The sequence below is a fragment of the Equus caballus genome, chromosome 24, assembly GCF_041296265.1.
Source record: "Equus caballus isolate H_3958 breed thoroughbred chromosome 24, TB-T2T, whole genome shotgun sequence".
Taxonomy (NCBI): domain Eukaryota; kingdom Metazoa; phylum Chordata; class Mammalia; order Perissodactyla; family Equidae; genus Equus; species Equus caballus.
This window is the reverse complement of record NC_091707.1, coordinates 32,447,657-32,469,709: the sequence shown is the minus strand read 5'-3', so window position 1 is coordinate 32,469,709 and position 22,053 is coordinate 32,447,657. Positions and strand designations below refer to the sequence as shown.

The 22,053-nt window shown below is 39.1% G+C and overlaps 1 protein-coding gene and 1 long non-coding RNA gene across 11 annotated transcripts in view; one reads left to right on the top strand and one right to left on the bottom strand.

Annotated features, from left to right (window-relative positions):
• PTGR2 (prostaglandin reductase 2) overlaps positions 1-13,840 on the bottom strand; it is a 23,102-nt gene extending 9,262 nt beyond the window's left edge. The window contains exons 1-4 of one of the 10 annotated variants that reach the window (XM_005605309.4): positions 13,462-13,840; positions 8,812-8,880; positions 7,597-7,715; positions 293-484 (exon numbers count right to left, since the gene is read on the bottom strand). In XM_005605309.4, the coding sequence (XP_005605366.1) occupies positions 293-484; positions 7,597-7,715; positions 8,812-8,848 (348 nt within the window). In that variant the 5' untranslated portion in view covers positions 8,849-8,880; positions 13,462-13,840. Of the gene's footprint in view, positions 1-292; positions 485-7,596; positions 7,716-8,720; positions 8,881-12,957 lie in introns of all 10 variants that reach the window. The other 9 variants (XM_005605310.4, XM_070250151.1, XM_001489999.7 and 6 more) reach the window with 9 other exon arrangements.
• LOC138920660 (uncharacterized) lies at positions 13,675-22,053 on the top strand. The gene is made up of 3 exons (XR_011432226.1): positions 13,675-13,806; positions 20,350-20,585; positions 21,561-22,053. It is a non-coding gene; the product is annotated as an uncharacterized lncRNA (long non-coding RNA).

The following is a 22,053-nucleotide window of genomic DNA, read 5'->3' as shown; positions in this document are numbered from 1 at the left end:
TTAGTATAAAATACTTTTTGATGCTTATAGCTCAAGTTTTATTTTATACACATAAAATTTGAGAAATAAATTAAATATGGAAGGCAACACCATTCATTGGTAATCTAAGAATGTCACAAATAGTTACAGACAACACTGGAAAAGGAACAAAGGCTTTCCATATTTTGGCAGCTATCTAAAAGAAAATGTATGCTTTTATTTTTCCCCTAATAACAAACAGAACTGAACACCAAATGCACAAAATAAGAATTACAAGGGGAAAAGAAATCAGATACTTTATATTATACATCACCTTTTCAAGGCTATTTCCATCCAGAATCACCTTGGTTTGCCAGGGCCAATAGAAATAAATCACAAAATCGCCTTTAGTAAAATTTTTGTGCTTGCTTTCTTCTATAATCCCAATACCTCCACCATCAACCACCTGAGACAGTTGCCAAGGTGTTATATAATCAGTGCCAGTGTCTTCATTCATTCTACAACGCTAAAAAAAGAAAACATTGATTAGGATAATTCTGTCTGATAATACTGAACCAGTTTACTAATTTACCCAGTGACTAAAAGAAAGGTATATAATAAGTAATGTTAAGTAAAGTGTTAGTCAAATAAATAAAATTTATCTTAATCTCTCTCTTTCCTTCAGTTATTTTTTTATCCTGAAAAAAAATGTATCCTCTCTCTAAAGAGTAAAGAAATGCAGTTAAAAAGGAATTTAAGTATGTTCTAAAATTAGATCACGGTAGTAGTTCCACAACTTTGTGAATAGACTGAAAACCACTGAATTGTACACTTTAAATGTATGAATTGTATTATATGTGAATTATATTTCAATAAAGCTGTTAAGATTTTTAAACAATCACGTAAAGAAATTTAAGTAATATTAACACATTACACTAGCAAAAATACAAAATAGTGTGTCAATGGTTTTAATGGATTGTGGCAAATTAGCTACACTTACATGTTGCTGATAATATTATAAAATGGTCTATTTTTAATAGAAAACAAACTAGCAACATATAGACCATACTACCACTCATTTCTTTTGGCCTAGCAACTCTACTTCTCCAATGGAAATAACCCAAAAAGAAATGAAATGATTTTTGTACAGTTGTTCATCACAACTTCAGCCCAAGTACTATATCATACCCCCTAATCTCAGGAGATGTTCTCTTTATTCTGCAAAGACAAAAAGTCACAATGGCACCACACCCTTTCAGGGGATCAGGGCTGAAGAATTTTCTGAGACGTAGACAAGGCTCTCTTCCTCTCTGTGGCTCATTCTCGTCTCTCTCATGGAGGCCAAGATGTAGAGGCCTACAGTGTGGTCCAGGAGATGGAAAAGATGGAAGGCTGCTTGACTAAGGGGCCCCCACATGGTCTTGTCCAGTTCACCAGGGGAACAGACCAAACTGAGAATTGAGGCAGAAGTTTCTTTCTTCGTTTCTTTTGTTTTTGGTGAGGCGATTGGCCCTGAGCTAACATCTATTGTCAATCTTCCTCTTTACTTTTTTTACTGCCCAAAGCCCCAGTACATAGTTGTATATCCTAGTTGTAGGTCATTCTAGTTCCTCTATGTGGGATGCCACCACACCATGGCTTGATGAGCGGTGCATAGGTCTTCACCCAGGATCTGAACCAGCGAACCCGGGGCTACCGTATTGTAGCGCACAAACTTAACCACTCAGCCACAGGCCAGCCCTGAGTCAGAAGTTTCTATGGGAATACCCTACACCTTTGCTTGTGTTCCCCTTTCATGTATTCTTGGAAAGCAAGTGTAGCAGTTGTTGGGTACTGGCCAGACCAAGGACCTGACTTTTAAACAAGGCTAATAGAAAAAGTGGGAACAAGTAATTCCCTATAGGTAAGTAAATGACGGCAACACAACAGAATATTATATAACCACCAAAATAATGCTATTTGGACTAGTTTTTCATATGAAAATATGCATATAAAGTCACTTAAATATGAAATTTAAATGTTATATACATATTAAATATAACTATGTAAATACTGTATCCACATGGTGATTAAAATTAGCTGTGAATTTGGAGTAATATAAAACTTTAATGACTTAATGTTCATTAGATTCCCTTTTTTCCTTCTAAAGTTGCTTATGTTTTGTTTTTCTTTAAGAACAATGTCTAGTGAAAGCACCCAAAGTGATTTTCTTCCTTTCTTCCTTTAATTAATAATTAATAAACACCATGCTAGTCACTGGAAACACAGTGATAAATAAGACCTTTGTCTTCATGTTTATTTTTTATTAGGGAAGACAGACATCTAATAACTATACAAATAATTCTTAATTACACGAGGGATAAATGCTGAAGGTTGAGGTACAGTTTTGGGAAAGTAAAACAGAGAGGACTAGTCTGAGGGTTCGGGGTGATTTTCCAAAGCAAATCTCTTTAAAGCAGGCTTCCAGGGAATAACAGGGGTTAGCCAGAGAAAGGGAAAGGGATGGGAGGAAGCTTTTAGATAGAGGGTGAGCACGTATGAAGGCTTGCTTGCATCTGTACCCAGGATTTTGTTTTAATCAGGTATGGTAAGATGAAAGACACAGAGACAACTGCCTTAAAGGAAGAGTTTATTACTTACAATTCCCAAGATGAGGGGCACACCATACCACACAGGGCCACATGGGGATGCACCAGAGTTAGTCAGGAGGCAAAAGCAGCAAGAGGAGAGCATGGCCCAGAGTCTTTTTTTTTTTTTTAAAGATTTTATTTTGTTCCTTTTTCTCCCCAAAGTCCCCCGGTACATAGTTGTATATTCTTCGTTGTGGGTCCTTCTAGTTGTGGCACATGGGATACTGCCTCAGCGTGGTTTGATGAGCAGTGCCACGTCTGCACCAGGATTCGAACCAACAAAACACTGGGCCCCCTGCAGCAGAGCGCGTGAACTTAACCACTCAGCCACGGGGCTGGCCCCAGCCCACAGTCTTTATTGTGGTTTCTGGGGGAAGGAATGGGCAAGGTGGGGAAGGCAAGCTTGAGTAAGTTTAGGATTGGATAGTTTGAATAATTTTGGTGGGCTCTAGCTAATAGGTGGTCCCTAGCTATCTGGTACCTGGCCCTGGGATGATTTAGAGCAGGGGAAATATTGGCTTGGGGTGTGAGAGTTAGATGAAGGATGTGTGATAGTTAGTGAAGTTAGATGAAGGAGATAAGGTCTTTAGATTGATTGGTTTACATATGAAAGGTGTGTCCAGGCAAGTTGTTTGTTATCTCTAAAAATCAGTTAGCCCTGGGAGGGGCAGTCTCTCCAAGATTAGCAAGGCCCCTAAGATACCAAAGCATCATAAAATACTGAAAATAAAAAACATGATTAATACAAGGCTTGAGCAAAAAAGGGCACTGGTGTGTTACAAAAGAAAGCAGCCCAGTGAGGCCAGCATACAAGGGTAAGAAGTAAAGTAGGGTATGGTGAGGCTGGGCAGGCAAACAGAGGCCAGACTATGTAGCATCTCAGACCATGGCCAGCATATTAGTCTTTATCTCAAGATTCATGAGAGGCCATTACACGATTTTAAGCAAGGTGACATGGTTAGTTGCTATTACAAAAAGATTACTCTGGCTGCAGTGTGGAAGATGGTTTAAGGGGACAAAGAGTGTATGCAGGATACCCCATTAGGAGAGAAAGGATGGTGATTCAGACTAGGGAGATGTCCTTGGAGCTTACTAAGAAGTGGACTGAACCGAGAAGTGCATAAGAGGTGGGATCCACAGGACCTGATGATTGACTGACGGAATATAGAAAACAAAGAGATAAAATTCTCAAGAAAGACTCGGTGCTTTTTGTAGCATGAAATGAGTGGATGAAGGAACTATTTATTTCCCTGGAGGAAAAAGAGGTTTCTTGTTTTTTGTTGTTTTGAGGTTGTGGGTGTTTAGAAGTGAAGATCATGAATTCAATCCATGTCATAGTCCTAGTTGTTTCATCATTTCTCCACTAATAAAATCTCTAGGTCATGAATTTCTCTCACTCCAAGACTCTCCGAGGGAATTCTGCTGAATGGGAACTTTATTCCAACTTAAAGAATTCTGTGAAGAACACATCCTTTTCACTTGTTTTCAGCTATTCCTTTTTGTCTGCTCTGTTCGGTTTTTAAAACACCTCTAATCTTGAACCTTGGCTGTATTTTGGTCAATTTTGTTCTCTTCATTTACTTTGTATTTATTATCCTGGGCTTAAGTGACATTCTTTACATTTTGTTCATTAGGATATCTGTAGTCCTTGGATGCCCTTGAGTTGTATCTTTATACATCAAAGTATAAAAGTCTTAAGAAATCCAAAGCAGTCAACATCAAGAACTGACTCTGAATACTAATTAGTGCACTGTCATTTTTCTCCTGAATTTGTGATAATTATTCTCCTCAGATGATCTGCTTAGCAAAGTCTAGACTGATGACGCCCATAGTTTGACTGAGCTCGCCTTGGCTGCCATTGAAAGGGGAGCATCTTTAGGTTTGTGGGAAATCAATGACCATTTTACCCGTTTCAACTTGAAAATTTGTCTATTTAGAATGTTTTAGACCAATCACCACCTCATTTCCCTAGCCCATAAAGAAAAATTTCTTGCTACCTCTGGGAAGAATTGTCAATGAAGTCATCAAATTGCGTTCCATTGTAAGCAGAATCAAGTGTGACTGGTGTCACTGGAAGACAGAGCCTGAATTGCACTTGTGGATCAGAGGGAAGAGGAGCTTTCCCAAAGCTATACAACTGTCCTGGCAGAAGGTGGTACTGCCAATTGGGTCTCCATTATAAGTGAAGCCTGAGAAGAGGTAAGCCAGGATTCTCTTTATCTTCTACAAGGGCACTCTAGAAGCCAGAAGGAGGAGGCAAGTATACGTATAGAAACAGTAATCCAGAAAGAGATTATAAATTGCCTATTTGTGTTCTTTGCCCAATTTTTTACTTTTTACAGATTAATGTATAGGAGCTTTCTGCATATCAGACATTACTATCTTTTTTCTTGTTATTTATATTGCAAATTTTTCTAAGTTTGCCATTTATCTTTTGATTTTGTACATTCCGTTTTACTGTGTTTTACAAAATACAGTGTTTTTTTTTGAATAGCCACATTTATCAATCATGTTCTTTCATATTATCTGGGTTTGCTGTCCTTCCAGAAAGTCTTTCATTCCCCAACATCATTCAATTGTTCACCTATATTTTTTCTAAAATGTTTTACAGTTTCATTTTTTCTTTAAGTTTTTATTATCTGTCGGGATTTATTATGGTGTAGGGATTGAGCTAAGGATGTAATTTTTTTCCCAAAAGTAAATAGTGAACTGATCCAACACTGTTTACTGAATAAAAAGCAATCCTGATTTTCTTTTAACTTTTTTTTTTTAACAAATAAAGACAGGAAGCTGTAAAACTAGTACAAAGAAGAGCAGAAATTAATGAAATAGACAATAGAAAAACAATACAGAAAATCAACAAAACCAAAAGTTGGTCCTTTGAAAAGATCAACCAAATTGACAAAGTTTTAGCTAAAATGACCAAGAAAAAAACAGACAAGACTTAAATTACTAAAATCAGGCATGAAAAGGGCCGGCCTGGTGGTGCAGTGGTTAAGTTTGCACATTCCGCTTCTTGGCGGCCCGGGGTTTGCTGGTTCGGATCCCAGGTGTGGACATGGCACTTCTTGGCAAAAGCCATGCTGTGGTAGGCATCCCACATATAAAGCAGAGGAAGATGGGCACGGATGTTAGCTCAGGGCCAGTCTTCCTCAGCAAAAAGAGGAGGATTGGCAGTAGTTAGCTCAGGGTTAATCTTCCTCAAAAAAAATTAACAAATAAATAAAATAAAATAAAAAGGAATGAAAGAAGGGATATTACTACCTACCTTTCAGAAATAAAAAAGATTATAATAGAATACTAAGAACAACTGTATGCCAATAATTTACACAACTTAGATGAACTGAGAAATTCCCAGAAAGACACAACTACTGAAGCTGACTCAAGAAGAAACAGAAAATCTTAATAGATCTATAACAAATAAAGATATTGAACTAGTAATTTTAAAACTTTCCAAAAAAGAAAAGCCCAGGCCAGATGGCTTCATTGGGGAATTCTACCAATCTTTTAAAGAATTCTACCAATTCTTCACAAACTTTTCCAAAAACAGAAGAGGAGGGAACACTTCTCAATTCACACTACGAGGCCCATATTATCCTCATACCAAAACCAGGTAAACACATCACAAGAAAAGAAAACAATAGACTGTGAACATGGTCTTATGACCTTATGGATGTAAGTCCTCCAGAGAATAGTAGCAAACCAGGGGCTGGCCTCGTGGCATAGTGGTTAAGTTCTCATACTCTGCTTTGGTGGCCCAGGATTCGCTGGTTCAGACCCTGGGCACAAACCTACACACTGCTCATCAAGCCATACTGAGGCAGCATCCCATATACAAAATGGAGGAAAATTGGCACAGATGTTAGCTCAGGACCAATCATCCTCACTAAAAAAAAATTAGCAAACCAAATCCAGCAACACGTCAAAGGAATTGCACACCAGGACCAAATGGGATTTATTTTAAGAATGCAAGATTGATTTGACATTTGAAAATCAATTAATATAATAAACCATATCAATGGATTAAAAAACAAAAATCACATGATCATTTCAATAGAAGCAGAAAAAGCATATGACAAAATCCAAAACCCCTTCTGGGGGTAAGGGAGTAATGGTGATTCTATTGTTTAATGGGCACAGAGTTTCTGCTTAAGATGATGAAAATTTCTGGAAATGAAAAGTGATAACAGCTGCACAACATTATGAATGTTCTTAATGCCACTGAATTGTACACTTAAAAATGGTTAAAATGGTATATTTTATATTATATATGTTTTACCACAATAAAAAAATATCCAACACCTTTTTACAATAAAAACACTCAACAAAACCAGGAATAGGAAGAAATTTCCTCAACCTGATAAACGGCATCTACAAAAATGCCACAGCTAACAAGATACTAAATGCTTTTCCCCTAAGATCAGGAACAAGATAAAGATGTCCGCTCCTGCCACTTGTATGTAACATCGTACTTCTAGTCAGGCAAGACAATGAAATAAAACGCATCCATATAGGAAAGGAAGAAGTAAAAGTATCCCTATTTAGAGAGCCTAAGTGCATGTGCCTGATGGCTTCTCAGCTGCAGTCCTGGGCAGTATATACCTTTGCAATAAATCTATCCAGAAGTAGCATAAGTGAGTCTGTTCCTCTCAAAACGAGACCATCTAGAATAAAGGTCTTATACAGAGCCTGCCTTGTAAACCAGACCAATCTGAGAGAATTTCTAATCCTAATTTAGTATCTTCAAGTTTTACTTACCATTGGGAAGTGATCGGGACATCTGAAAGAACTTGACTAACCACACATACTACTATTATGAAAACATTCTTTCTGTAACATTCCTTAAAAATACTTGTGAATAAAAACAAAGGCAATCTGTAATTCACAGGTGCCAAGATATAATTACTCCAATATTTATTAATCATGAGGATTGCATAATAAAATTCAGATGCGACGTGAAAAATACTAAAAATTAATTTTCACCAAGTCACAAAGTCCTGATTCTTACCATGTAAGGATCCACAGAAAGATAAAGAGTTCTGACTAGCACTTGTCCTTCATTGATATTATCCGGTAAATTTACTTCTTCTACTCGGAAATTTTCTGCCACTGGATTACCATTTTTTCCTAAAATATCAGGCAAAAATATAAAATCCACAAGTCACTTTCCTATATAACTATTTATATTCTTTAAAAGGTCACTCTAGGATTCAGAGCACTCCCTTTTAATACAGGCATGAATAAATCTATATTGTTTTGTAACTTCTCTGTAACTCAGCATAAATTCTTCAAACAGTTTAAATTGTTCTTGATTTTCTCCAAGAAGTTCCTTTGGAATATTTCTGTCAATGTCAAATTTTCTTCTTTAAGATGAATACAGGTAAATCACCTCATCTGTTTTAAAAGTATAGGAGGATTTCAAAAAGTAAAAGATCACAGCCAGCTTTTTTTTTTAAATATGAAAATTAAAATTCACAAGGTAGCAGAAACACCACATTGGACAAAGTAAATAGTTAGATAAACTTTCCTTCTTCATTTTAAGAAGAAAATAGAAACTTGAATGTAACAAAAAGAAATAAAGTCTTGAAAATTAGGAAATTAGAAAATTTGAAGTATGAAAAGAAAAATTTATAAGCAGAAGATGCCATCACTAAAAGTGTACTCTTACTCAGTTATATTTAAAATAAGCAAACTTCCTATTCATTGAATTATTAAATTTCTAAGGTAGAATTAGAATGTAAAGATTTTAATCTAACTGCTCACTTTACTAAAACAGAGGTCAGAAAAGGTAAGTGACTTCCCCAGGCCACACGCTAGGTAAGCAGCAAAACTAGGGCAGCACGCGCCCAAACCTCACAGGTTACCTCCACACCTGAGTTCTATGATTCAGGTTAGATGTCAGTGATTTTCACATAAAACAGAAAAGCAAATTTTAAGAATCAGTGATGCATACTATAAAGAAAAAACAAAAGTCACATATATTTGTAATATAATCTTCTAAATATTATAATTATTTTATTTCTTCAATAAATAGGCTTGATAAGTTATCACTTGAAAAATTGAGCATTACATTGTTTAAAGAGTTTTTTCTAATATCTCTACTCGTGTTAATATCTTCCTGCCTTAACTTACCACGTTGACATCATATTACTTTTTGATCCTCCATTTGTATTAATAATTATCAAAGACCACAGCTGTTCACTCGTCACAGACAAACACATACCAGGTCGGGAATTCAGTACCACTCTTTGGACAATCATCGCCTTGTTCGCACGGTGGTCTCACAAGATCTCTGTATAATATAACCCACGTAAATAGAAAAATTTTAAAATCACAAGAAAGTTTTGAAATATTAATTTAAAAATAAAAACAGCAGGGGCCAGCCAAGTGGCATAGTAGTTAAGTTCACATGCTCTGCTTCAGTGGCCCAGGGTTCCCAGGTTTGGATCCTGGGTGCGGACCTACACACTGCTTATCACGCTATGCTGTGGTGCCATCCCACATAGAAGGACTAGAAGGACTTACAACTAGGATATACAACTACGTACTGGGGCTTTAGAGAGAAAAAATAAAAATTAAAAAGATTTTAAAAAGCAGCACATTTGTGTTTCTGAACAAGGAGAGGAAAAATCACATTTAGGGTCCAAAAAAGATATAGTCTCCTGTCCCAGTTTGCCTCCTAAAGCAAATATATGAAGAAAGACTAAATCTAATTAGAAATTTTGACTAATAGGAACAAGTTCATTGAAGATTGAGTGGGACAAAATGCTTTTGGCCTCACAATTCCAGCACATTCATCTTCATACCAGGATTATTAAGCCTCCCGCTGTGGCTTGATTAAAAGAAAACAATATGATATATTCCTCCAGAGCTAGCCAGTTAATCCAGCAGCAGAATGAAAACACTAGCTGCTTAATTGAGATGTAACCAAATTTTGAAAAATTCTTTTATTCATTTATCAAAATGGAAATTTCTTAATAGTTTTGCTCATTACAAAAGTAATATATCAAAAGTATTCTTAAACCGTCACCTTATAGGAAATTCTGTAATATAAAATGGCCAAATAAGTAAGTAAAGGATCAGTTTATTCTGGGTTTACAATTTGAGCTAACGAAAGAAGCAAAGTGAAGTTCTAGTATCTGACTTGGGGGAAATAGCCCTTCTTACTTATCCATCAGTAAAAATGAGAACAAACCCTTGGTGAGTGTTACTACGTGCCAAGCGCTGTTGTGAGTGCTATGAAATATACATATTCATTTAATATCTTATAATATTTAATATATATATTCATTTAATCTCCTAACAATCCTATTAAGGATTATTATTATTATCCCCACTTTACAGATGAGGAAACTGAGTCCTAAAGGGTTTAAGCTCCACCACTTCCCTCAGGTGGTGGACCTGAGATTCAAACCCAAGCTGTCTGACATTCCAGAGCCAATCTCTTAACAACTACATAAAAATTTCCATCCTATATGTTTAAGTTGTTTGATTTTTGAGATACTAAGCCTATATTATCCTTTTTTAAATTAACATATTTATTTACTACTTTTGTCTTCTCTCACTAGATATTTTGTTTTATTGTCTTTATTGAGAGGCCCAAAGAAAAACAACTATGTGAATCGCTTATTTTTTTACAGTAACAATTACAACATATTTAGCTCTTAGCATTGTTTCTAAATGTAAAGATTTTATACAGCAGCACACTTAGACATTTGGCAACCATCTGTAAATCCATTTAATATTTAATAATCCTTTGCCTGTATCACTGGGTAATTTCATTTATGCATGACTCTACTTCTAATCTAGTTTCTAAATTTGCAGGATCCTTGAAATTTCTTCATATTTCTCTATATCCCATATTGTACCTGAGTATCTCATCCAGACCTGAGATTTATACATATTCCAAAAAATGTTAAATAATCATCATGGAATATTTTTCAAGTCTTGCTTAATATAGTATTTATATGGAGATAATTTACAGAGAGGTTTCACACAGATTCCATTACTTATCCCTTAAAACCAAGTTATATAGGTAAATATATTACTATCCTCATTTTACAGAGGAGGTTGAAGTACAGTTTGTACCCAAGATCACACAGTAGGTAAGCAGAGGAGTTGAAACTGAAACATAAATCTCCTCATCCCAGATTTCACACGTCCTCACTCTTTCCAATATTGCCCTACAATCTCCCCAAAACAGAGTTCTTACATTTGCAGCCATATAATGATGCCCAACTCTCTTATAGGCACCCTTTCCAAGAGGAGGGGAATTCTGCTCCTGATTAAGACTTAAACGTCTGATGCTAGCAACATTCCATGAAATAGTATGAAAAACATGGATACTCATCCTATGTGCTTCCTTATTTTTTATAATGCACACAGTAAACTGATAATCTGTTTGTGACATTAAAGGCTAATTGCCCTCAATATCCATTCTCTCCTTCTGGATACATTACCTAGCCAAAAGACTGCATTTCCTAGCTTCCCCTTAAAACAAATCCCAGACATCATCCAATTCACCCCAAAATCCCTCAATTATGCAGCTCTGAGGACAGATTATTTTAAAAATAAACACTAAGCCATTAACCTAACAGAATTAATAGTATTAACTTAACTCCCTTCCTTTTTTCTTTCATGCCATTGATTGTTGAAGAAACATTTGTTTCTTCATTCCTTTGCCTATACGTCAAGTGTCTTTTGATTGCTTCCTCATGGTGTCATTTACCTCATTCTTCTCTCCCTTATCCTCGACTGGTAGTTAGATCTAGAGACTTGGTTAGATGCAGGTTCAATTTCTTAGGCAAGAATTTTTTAAAGTTGGTGCTGCATGCATCCTGTTTCATCACATCAAGAAGTTGAAGTCCATAACGTCTTATAGGGCTAAATATGTGTAAATATGTGTAATATATATATACACACAGAGATATGTATATATTTTTTTGCTTTAGAAGATGGGCCCTGAGCTAACATCTGTGCCAATCTTCCTCTATTTTGTATGTAGGTCATTGCCACAGCATGGCCGCCGATCAGTGGTATAGGTCTGCGCCCAGGAAATGAACCCAAGCTGCCGAAGTGGAGCACACTGAACTTAACCACTAGGCCACAAGGCTGGCCCCCCTAAATATATATATATTTTTTTTTTTATTTAAGATTTTATTTTTTTTCCTTTTTCTCCCCAAAGCCCCCCACCGTTACATAGTTGTATATTCTTCATTGTGGGTCCTTCTAGTTGTGGCATGTGGGACGCTGCCTCAGCGTGGTTTGATGAGCAGTGCCATGTCCGCACCCAGGATTCGAACCCACAAAACACTGGGCCGCCTGCAGCGGAGCGCGCGAACTTAACCACTCAGCCACGGGGCCAGCCCCCCTAAATATATTTTTTAAAGGAAATTTTCTATTGAATCACCTTGTGTGTAAACCACGTAAGTATTAAAAAGCCAAGTTTTCCAAATGGATGCCAGGTCCAAAGATAACTGAACTTAGTGGTTATTAATAGCACCACGATGGCTAGATTTTCAATCAAAGGACTCTTTCCAAATGAACTTTGATATTTGCCTTTTTCTCTAATTACTTTCAATGTATGCTTTATTTCTTTAAAATATGCTCACTGTAGATTTATCCAAATACTGCTTATCAGCATGAAAAGTACACTATTAAAGTTCTCTCTCCCTATATTAAAAAACTCCCTGTTTTCAAGTGTCAAATACTACAATTAACTAATGTAGGATAATCACACAATATCCCTCGATAGCACAACAAACACCACATTTAAAACATAAAGAACTTGATTTAGTCACAAAATTAAAATCTAAAATATGACACACCAGATTCTAGATATGAAAGGAGGAGTGGTGGTGGTGTTAAATTCATCACAAGTTGGGGGGACAAAATCTCAAGTCTTCATTGACTGATATTAAGCAAACCATATTTGCTTGGTATGGTATTAAAGGGGATCCTAATTGGTGCCAAGTAATATTTCGAAATAACACCAGATCAATAATCAAACGAAAAATTCACTCTGGTGTGGGTCATAAAGAGTATATTATTTGAGCGTCCCTCTTGAAGGGAAAGGGCACCAAACTAGGAAGAGCAGAGTACTGTACTTGTCCTGCTTCTAATCACTTGGGATCTTGGGAAAGTCCCTTCTCTTCTTCTATTTCCTGAATGTTCCAAGTGCCAGGAACTAGGCTAAAGACTTTACAGTCATGGTCTCCTTTAAGCCCTCCACCCAACAACCTTAGGAGGATGGTACTGTCATTGTCCCCGTTTTATAGAAGAGGAAAGGGAGGCACAAAGAGGTTTAATAACTGGCAATGGTCGCACAACTGGTAATGACCTAGAACCCCTACTCAAACACAACACATACCATTTCCATGACGCGAGCTTCCTAACACCTTTTAGAAAACACTTATCCTGATCTTGTTCAAGGGTTCTACCACAAATTATTCTTTTCACCACCGCCATGTGACAAAACGTGGAAATCTCTGGGACTCCCTCCACTCTTCCTGGCCGGGAGCTCTCCTCCCCTTTCAGCCCTCCGGTTTCCTCCTTCCTCCGCCCAGGTCCTTCACGTGGGATTCCTGCACGGCTCTGCCCTCCGTGATCTCACCTTCCTCTGCGGCTCCCGCTACCAACCACTCACGTGGAAATTACTAAAACTCTGCATCTACAGCCAAACTTTCAAACTGACTTCCCAGAGCGCAAGCACCAAAAGGAGAGGGATTTGTGTCTGTTTTGTTCCATGAGTTACGTTCAGCTCCTCAATAAATGTGTTAAATGAACATCCCAGAGGCACCTTAAACACAGCTATGTCCATATTTGAGGCTGCTTACTCTCAACAATTCTTGAAAAAAAAAAAAAAAAGACTTGCTTCTGCTTCTTCAGCGTCGCCAGCAACTCCCGGAGGAAGCCTGAAGGTCACCCTGGCTCCTAGGCCCTCGCTCGCCCGGAAGGCCGGACCCAGCTGGGGACCCTCAGCCGCAGCGTCCCCAGGGCGCGGCCCCTCAGGCGTCACTCACCGCCGCGGCGCTCGGGAGAAAATCTCGCGCGGTTTGCACAGCTTGTGAGGGGCTCGCCGCGCGACCTCGGCCCTCCGGCCACAGTACGCAGGCGCACGGTTAGACCTCTGCCTGCTGCCCCGTCCCCTCTCAGGGGCGGGCTTTTGAAGTTTAGGCACCGTTCTTGGGTTCCCGTGTTCCCGCGAGAGGATGGGAAGGTAGGCGCTTTAAAGGACGGTCACTTGTCTGGGCAGTGTTTTGATAAATTAATCAGGATTGGTACCCTATGGCGGCTTCTGCCTGGAACCAAAGAACAAATCGTTCAGCCTTGACCAGTGAGTTCACTTCTAGCAGTACTTGAAGGAATTTTGCTCGTTTTATGGACTTGGCTTCTCCCTGAGCCTCGGATTGGAAAATTACAGTGAGAGAGGGGCCATGAAGCCTACCCCCCGTTTTATAGATGGGGAAACTGAGGCTCGGGGAGCTGATGTGATTGGACCACCCACCTTTCAGCCGGTTAGGGGCAGTGCTGGGGTTAAAACTATCCCTCCAAACTGCTGGCCCAGACCGCCTGACACGGCTGTCTTTTCTTTCACAAAGGATCTCACCTCCTTCTTGGAAGATGGATTACCCAATGTGGGCTGATTTCTCAATTTCATTAATTATTAATTGCCTCCTTTTGTGTTGAACTGGGTTGAGCAAGGCTTATTCCTAGGACAGCTTGGATTCCCCGGGGACTTCAAACCCTAAGAGAAACCATCCTGAATTAGACAGGTGCAAGAATTGCAATTTATGTTGTATTCGTATCAGAGCTAGTAGTTAGCATAAATCATGGTATTCAGTAGCTGAAAGATGAGTGGGGTGGTGAGCAAGGGGGTAAGAATCGTTAAACAGGTTGGAGGTCCTGATAGCTTCATCTCTCAAATTGTTACTTCTTTGGAAAGATTCAGGAAAGGATTAGAAGGATTATACTACTTTGCAAACTCCTTCAGGCAGGAGTTTATCTCTTTTATCTGTCTTGTACAGATAGATCTTCAATAACGTTTTGTTGTAATAACTTGAACCAACTGATGTACAAGAAAATGCTCAGACTAAAAGTAATAGCATGAAACAAAAGTAGTTGAGAGCTTGATCTTAAAAGAAAACAATCTTTCAGAGTAGAAAAGAAACCCTGCCGTATTAAATTAGTTTTTACTCCATTCTAGGGCCTGTGAGCTCCCCAGATTTTTCTCCCCAGAACGAGTTCCATTTCCCCGAATTCAAGAAATGAGTGTCTTGATTGTGACCTCATGCGAGAAGAAAAACTTATCCGGAACTACCAAGCTAAACATCTCCCAAATTCCTGAACCTCAGAAACTGTGAGAAAACAATTGTTTGTTCTTTTAGGCTGCTTAGTTTTGTGGTATTTGGTTCTGTAGCACATCCACTAAAAGAGAATTAGGGCTCCTTAGAGAAATGGCTAACTCCAGGGCTGGGGCAGAGTTGGTACCAGATAAGCCTGGAACATCTTTTCTGCTAGAAATTAAGGAAGTGTTCCAAAAAATGATGAGACATGTCACAGGGACGCTGAAGCCAGCTTGAAGGGGATCCTACTGGCCAAATCTGGGACAACTTGAGCACCAAAATAATCAGATACAAAAATGATTTATTAACATCGTAAAAATAGAAATTCATGAATCTACACCAATAATAAAAAAAATGGAGGGTTCTTTCTTGGAATGCCAAGGGCCAGCTGATAAGTGTAGATAGAGTATGAGAGTTGGAAAATTATCATTTTAGAGCTTCCATAGTAAAGATCAGGTCAGACAACAATTATCAATGGATGCTAAATCTGTGGGGACTAAGATTCTGCACTCAATTTGGATTCTGCATCCAATTCCAATGGGGGGAGGGGGTTCCCACACACCATCAAGTAATGCTCTGATACCAGTGAGGTGTCCTGCAATTCAACTCAATTCTACCACTATCTACCTGGAGATAGCATCAGAACCCACAGGTTAAGGGCTCAGTCCTACCAAGGCTGACCCTCCCACCCCACTTCAGATGCCAATCACAAGTCTAGTTTGTTGCCTGTGCTTCTGACAAACTGGCTATAGATTGGAGGTTCCAGAGACACCCTCCTTGGGTTTGATTAATTTCCTAGAACAGCTCGAGAACTCAGAGAAACAATTTACTTACTAGATTACTAGTTTATTATAAAAGGATATAACTCGGGGACAATAAGATAGAAGAGATACATCGGGCAAGGTATGGGGAAAGGATGTGGAGCTTCCGTGCCCTCTTGGAACTCGACATTCTCCCTCCATTTCCGCTTGTTCACCAACCTGGAAGCTCTCCAAACCCCCATCCTTTTGGGTTTTTATAGAGGCTTCATTACATAGGCATGATTGATTAAATCAGTGGCCATTGGCGATTGAACTTAATCTTTTGTTTGTTTGTTTTTTAAATATCCTTGTTTTAATTTTTAAGCCTGGCCTCCTAGAAGTCTCACTTCTGTGTCTCATGGCTGAAGAGTTAGTCAATGTTTGGACAGAACTGTGAGCAAACACCTTAAACCAGTCAGTCTTTCCTCCTCTGTTGATAGGTCTATGTATGTTTAGGTGAACACGTTTAAAACTCAGGCTGTTTTCAAGTATGCCTCAGACTTTATTTTCTACAGGGCCTTTTTTAGTCTCCTGTGCACGTATGTGTAGCCCCAGGGTCTGCCAGGCATATGTGAATAGCTCGGGCTCTCTTGGTCTCCATTATGTGGGTATGCAGCCTCAGCCAGGAATATGCTTGCCCTAACCACAGCTGCAAGCTCAGGCTAGTAGGGGCAGGCTGTTGGCCTCCTCCTGCTCACCTGCATCAGAGACATCACTTCCACTGACAATACCTCTTGGCATGCGCATTGCCTGCTGCCTCAGATAAAGTGTCTTCCTTCAACCACAGCAGAAAAGCTGCCAGCCCTCGTGGCCTGCCTCATCCTGGCAGAACCTCCACGTGTTGAGCTGGGTGGGGGTGGGGAATAGGAGTAGCCTCAGGCCAGCACACCTCAGATTCCCACTGTTCTTACTCAGAGTTCAGCAGTTCTTCAAGCACAAATGCTTCTCAGATTGTCGTATGCTTTTGGTCAGTTTCCAGAGCACAGAATGGTTATTTATATTAATCTTGCCCAGCTTTGTTGGTTTTAGGGGGAGTGGACTTGCCAGTCTCCTCACTTGGCCATAACTGGATGTCTGTTTAGTTTATTTTTAAATTCCAAATAATTTGAGACAAAGATGAGATTTTTGTGTGCATCAAAACAGGCGTGGGCTAAAAAAACATTTGAGAAACCTTTATCTAACTCAACTCCCTCATTGTACAGAGGAAGAAAAAGAGATAGAAGAGCTATGTGACTTACCCAAGATCAAATAACTTTGTTAGTTTTAAAATAGTTGCAAATTAAGCTATTTATTTATTTTCTTTTGAGGAAGATTAGCCCTGAGCTAACATCCACCGCCAATCCCCCTCTTTTTGTGCTGAGGAAGATTGGCCCTGAGCTAACATCTGTGATCATCTTCCTCTACTTTATATGTGGGATGCTGGCCACAGCATGGCTTGATAAGTGGTGCGCAGGTCTGCACCCAGGACCCAAACTGGTGAATACCAGGCCGCCAAAGCAGAACATGCAAACTTAACCACTGCACCACTGGATCAGCCCCTACTATTTATTTAAATAGTGATGAATAAAATTCTTTAAAATATTGTCATCAGTTGATCACCTCTGTCCTTCTTTTCATGTACTATTTCTAAGGATATATGACCAAGACTTTTATGATAATGAATAACGGATCAAAATTATGCCTGGTTCCCATTCTTGTTGCCAACCAAGCACTCATTTCTAAGCCATCATTTTTAACAAAAATAATGCCAGATCTAAAATCTCAGAAGTATAATGTTGAACAGAAAAAGCAAGTTACAGAAGGAAACAAGAGTACTATTCCATTTATATAAAGTTTAAAAACATGCAAAACAACACTGTATGTTGTTTATGGATACAACATGAAAGCATAAAAACATGCAAGGGAATGATAAATACCCCCATCCATATTGACAATGGTTCCTTCTGGAAGGGGAGAAATAAGATCAGGGAAGAGGGAACAAATACAATTGTATTTCTTAAACTAAGTGATGAATATCTGGATGTTTGTTATGTTGTTCTATAAACTTTTTGTATTCATAAAATACTTCATGATCATAAAAAACATTTAAAAACCAGATGTATTATTTTAAGGAGGACGTAAGAGTTACATTTCAAAGCAAAAGATCGGGTTGACTTTTGGAGCACACAAGCATCTGTATAGAACTGAGATTTTTATTCCACTCAATGGTTTTATCTGAGGAGCTCAGAGACTTTACCTTTGTGTGATTAATCTTCAAAAACCGTTTATTTTTGTTCAACCTTTTCAGAGAAACACTAAGCCTTCACATAGTGAGGCTTTCTGTTGGAGGACAAGTTGAGAGGTCTATTAGTGTCAGTAAAAATTGTGAAAGACTTTGAACCGGGCAGTAAAGATTACTGGGTGCCCAGTCTAGCAGATTATCTCTACCTTTCATTGTCTTTGAGCTATTTTACTGTTCTATGAGTTGCAAAAAAACTGATAGCAGTGCAAATGATTCTTGTCCCTTGAAATACAAATGCAAATATTTCCTGGAGTACAGTTGGTCTCTCTCCCCCTCACCCAGGAAGCCAGCATTGCGTCTGTTAATCACATTCATTTCAGCACTGCTGACTGTCCATACATGTGTCTGCTCTTTGGATTATCGTTTGAATCAGTTGTAATATCTTACTGGTTCCTTCATTAATTAATGAGTTAAATAAAATCTTGGACCCATGTTGATTTGATATTCGTATGAATCATGATTTTACTTTTTAAAAATAATCATCCTTTCACAGGAGGGAAGAGTGCTCTTTCGTCTCATTTCTGCCAAACCACACATATTGCACAATATGTGAGGCAGCTCCTCCCCGGCTACAGACGATGGTCCCTTGGGGTTGTTTAGTCCTATTATTTCTCTCCTGCTCTCTTCTTTTTGCTCCTCCACGTTGCTCTTCCTTACAAAAAAAAAGAAAATCTATTTTTAAAGCTTGCTTCCTTGCTTCCTTAACAACTAGAAATATAGCAAATGTCCTTCACTAAGCGTGTAATATGTAAGGTTTTCTCTGTGATTAAGGCTATATCTACACCCACTGCATGATATAAAAAATTGAAGTCGTTAGGGGGTTTAAATCAGACCCATTTCCCAGCTTCCGCCTCTCCAACCTCCCTTCTCCCAAACTCCACATTTGCCTTTAACACTGTAAACACACTGTATGTACTTGTCAAATTAATAAACAAGTAAATAGGTGCCTATTGTGAGCTTAATACCACAGTAGGTCTAATATGTCATGGAAATGCGCGTTAGAGTCCCTGACCCATGGAAGCTTACCGTCCAGTTGGGAAGACAGGGAAGTAGTAGTGTATCGAGTGTAGGGTAAGGAGTGAACTTGGCGGTGAATGCTTCGTTCATTCATCCATTGGGCAAGTGCTTACTTATTGCCCATTATATGCAAGTGTCGGGGTATATAGTGGTGAATGAGACCAGCACAGACCCTCCCTTCACCAAGCGGAGTCCAGAAAGGACTAGGACAAATAATTAGGTGGTTACAATACTGTGTTGCCAGGCCTACAATAGGGGAAGTACAGGATGTAATGGGAGCACATAGGAGGAAAACCTATCCCTGATTCAGGGAGGGGAGAGAGGGTCTGGAAAGACCTACTAGAGAAAGTGATAGCTCAGCTGAAATTAGAAAGACTTTATATCAAATTAGGCCAGGGGTCGGGGTGGGAGGCAGAATGGGTTGTAGACGAGAATCTATCTAGACTGTGGGAACATTATATGTTAAAGTCTGGAGGTAAGACAAAGCAAAGCATGTTCAGGTAACTGAAAGTTTAGAATGGTTGAGGCAAGGAGTTTAAGGGAGGAAAGTAGAAAGAGAGAAACTCCTTCTACTTAAAGACCGATTCTAAGGACCACCAGATCACACACATGGACCCTTGTTAGCTATGTTCAGAAATTTCAATTTTATCCTAAAAGCAATGGGCAAACTATTAAAAATTTGCTGTTTTTTAAAAAAAGATTTAGACCTGATCATATTTGCTCTTTTTTTTTTTTTTTTTTTTTGCTGAGGAAGACTGGCCCTGAGCTAACCTCCATGCCCATCTTCCTCTACTTTATATGTGGGATGCCTGCCATAGCATGGCTTCCCAAGCGGTGCCATGTCTATGCTGGGATCCGAACAGGCGAACTCCGGGCCGCTGAGAAGCGGAACGTGCAAACTTAATCGCTGCACCACCAGGCTGTCCCCTTTTCTTCTAAGGACCCATTCATCTTTCTTAAAATCTTTTTCTCTCCCCTAAGAGACCTACATCCCTCCTTCTCTTTCCCTTTTAAGGTAGTATTTAATCCTGAATTCTAAGCCACTTCAGGGAGTTACTCCTTTTTCCTGGATATCTCCCATGTATACACGACGTATACATGATAATAAACTTCTGTTTGTTTTTCTCTTGTTAATCTTTTTATTACAGGAATCTCAGCTGGAAACTCAGAAGAGGAGAGGGAAAATTACTTTTCCTCCCCTACAGACTGTTTAGCCACAGGGAAATCATTGGTGATCTTGGTGAGAGCATTTCGGTGGCATGGTGAATGGTGATTGCAATAATGGGTAAAATGACACTACTATTTTTTTTTTTTTTGAGAAAAATTAGCCCTGAGCTAACATCCACCACCAATCCTCCTCTTTTTGCTGAGGAAGACTGGCCCTGAGCTAACATCCATGCCGACCTTCCTCTACTTTATATGTGGGATGCCTACCACAGCATGGCTTGACGAGTGGTGCGTAGGTCTGCACCCAGGATCCAAACCAGCGAACCCCAGGCTGCCGAAGCAGAACGTGCGAACTTAACCACTGCGCCACCAGGCCAGCTCCTTGATGGTATTTTTTTTGACATTGACTTTGTTATTACCAGAAAAAAAATTCATTTCTTGCCGCTCTATCCTGTATAAGTGTATTGTTGCCCCATTTAACAATTATTTGCACGTCTCTCCCACTACTAGACTTCAGCTTCTTGAACCTAGGGATTGTATCTTACTCATTTTTAGAACCTCAGTGCACAGTCACTCAGCTAGCACAGTCTTTGACATATATAAAGACTGTAACATAGATTTATGATTTAATGGAAAGTCTAGGGGCTCTTTTCCCACTTCCAGTTGTCTGCAGTACCTCAGTCAAACTTTCAAGCTCTGTGGCCAGAGTCTGAAGCATTAGGCAAGCAGCTGAGGACAGGAGCCAAAGCCAGGAATTCAGTATCTGCATCCTCTCTGAGACTTCCTCACCTCTGGGCCAGTCACAAAGACTCTTGTCTTAATTTTCTCATCCATGAAGTGACTACCTTTATATTTACCACCAGAGGTATTGAGAACCTTAATTAACATTTAGGAAAGAATCGGTAATCCTCATAGTATGAGACCCATAATTGAAAGACCATACCATTATCATGGCCCATTTCATTTTATCTGGATGTTTTCTTAACTGGATTGGTTTTATATTTCAACATGAATTAGTATGCAGTGCTATTGTTAAATTGAGTGTTAAATTTCACTCCCCAGAGGGTTTTCTCCTTCAGTAATGGAAAAATGAAGCATAGATTATTGCAGTAATAACACCCTCACTTGTGATCTTGTCATTTCACCAGAATCTTAAAACAGGAGTTCGGCTGAATTGTTGCTTAGAGGAGAAACCTTCAGAGAAAAAGCATGCGCTGTAGGAACAACCTGAAATGCTGTTGTTTGCATTTGCCTTTTTCCTTTTCTATTTCCACATTCAATTTGTGAGAAGCCGGGAGAAGATGAGACCCAGCATCACATAGCCTCAAATACTTCTTTTAAATAGTTCTCATTTCTCCCCTAGCTTCCCACCAATCCTGTGAGTTTCCTCTCCTGGACCCCCGACACTCCGGAGAGGACTTCCTAACACCTGGCCCCAGCTGCTCCTTGTTGGCCGCTGAGGAAATAGTGGACAAGAGCTTGCAGTTTAAGAGCTGCCAGTCCACACCTCAGTATGCATTCTCATCGGATCCACCCTCAACTATGATACAATTAACACCCCGTCTCAGTGTTTATCATGGCAAGAGATAGTTTCATGTAAGACGTAGAGATTATACACAGGTAAAAATAGTTGAAGATTGAATTTAAGTTACCACTTGGGTGTATTTCTCTTCAGAATTGTGCCATAATTATCCACAAGGAGAAAAGTGACTGGGACCAGGAGATGCTCACTAGTGTGCATGTGAACAGTGTGTGTCACATGAGCAGCAAATTAGGGTTTTTAATCAGTTATCCATTCACAACTACAGCCATTCTCCATTTTTTCTGATATCATTAATAAAATTATTGTAAACTTC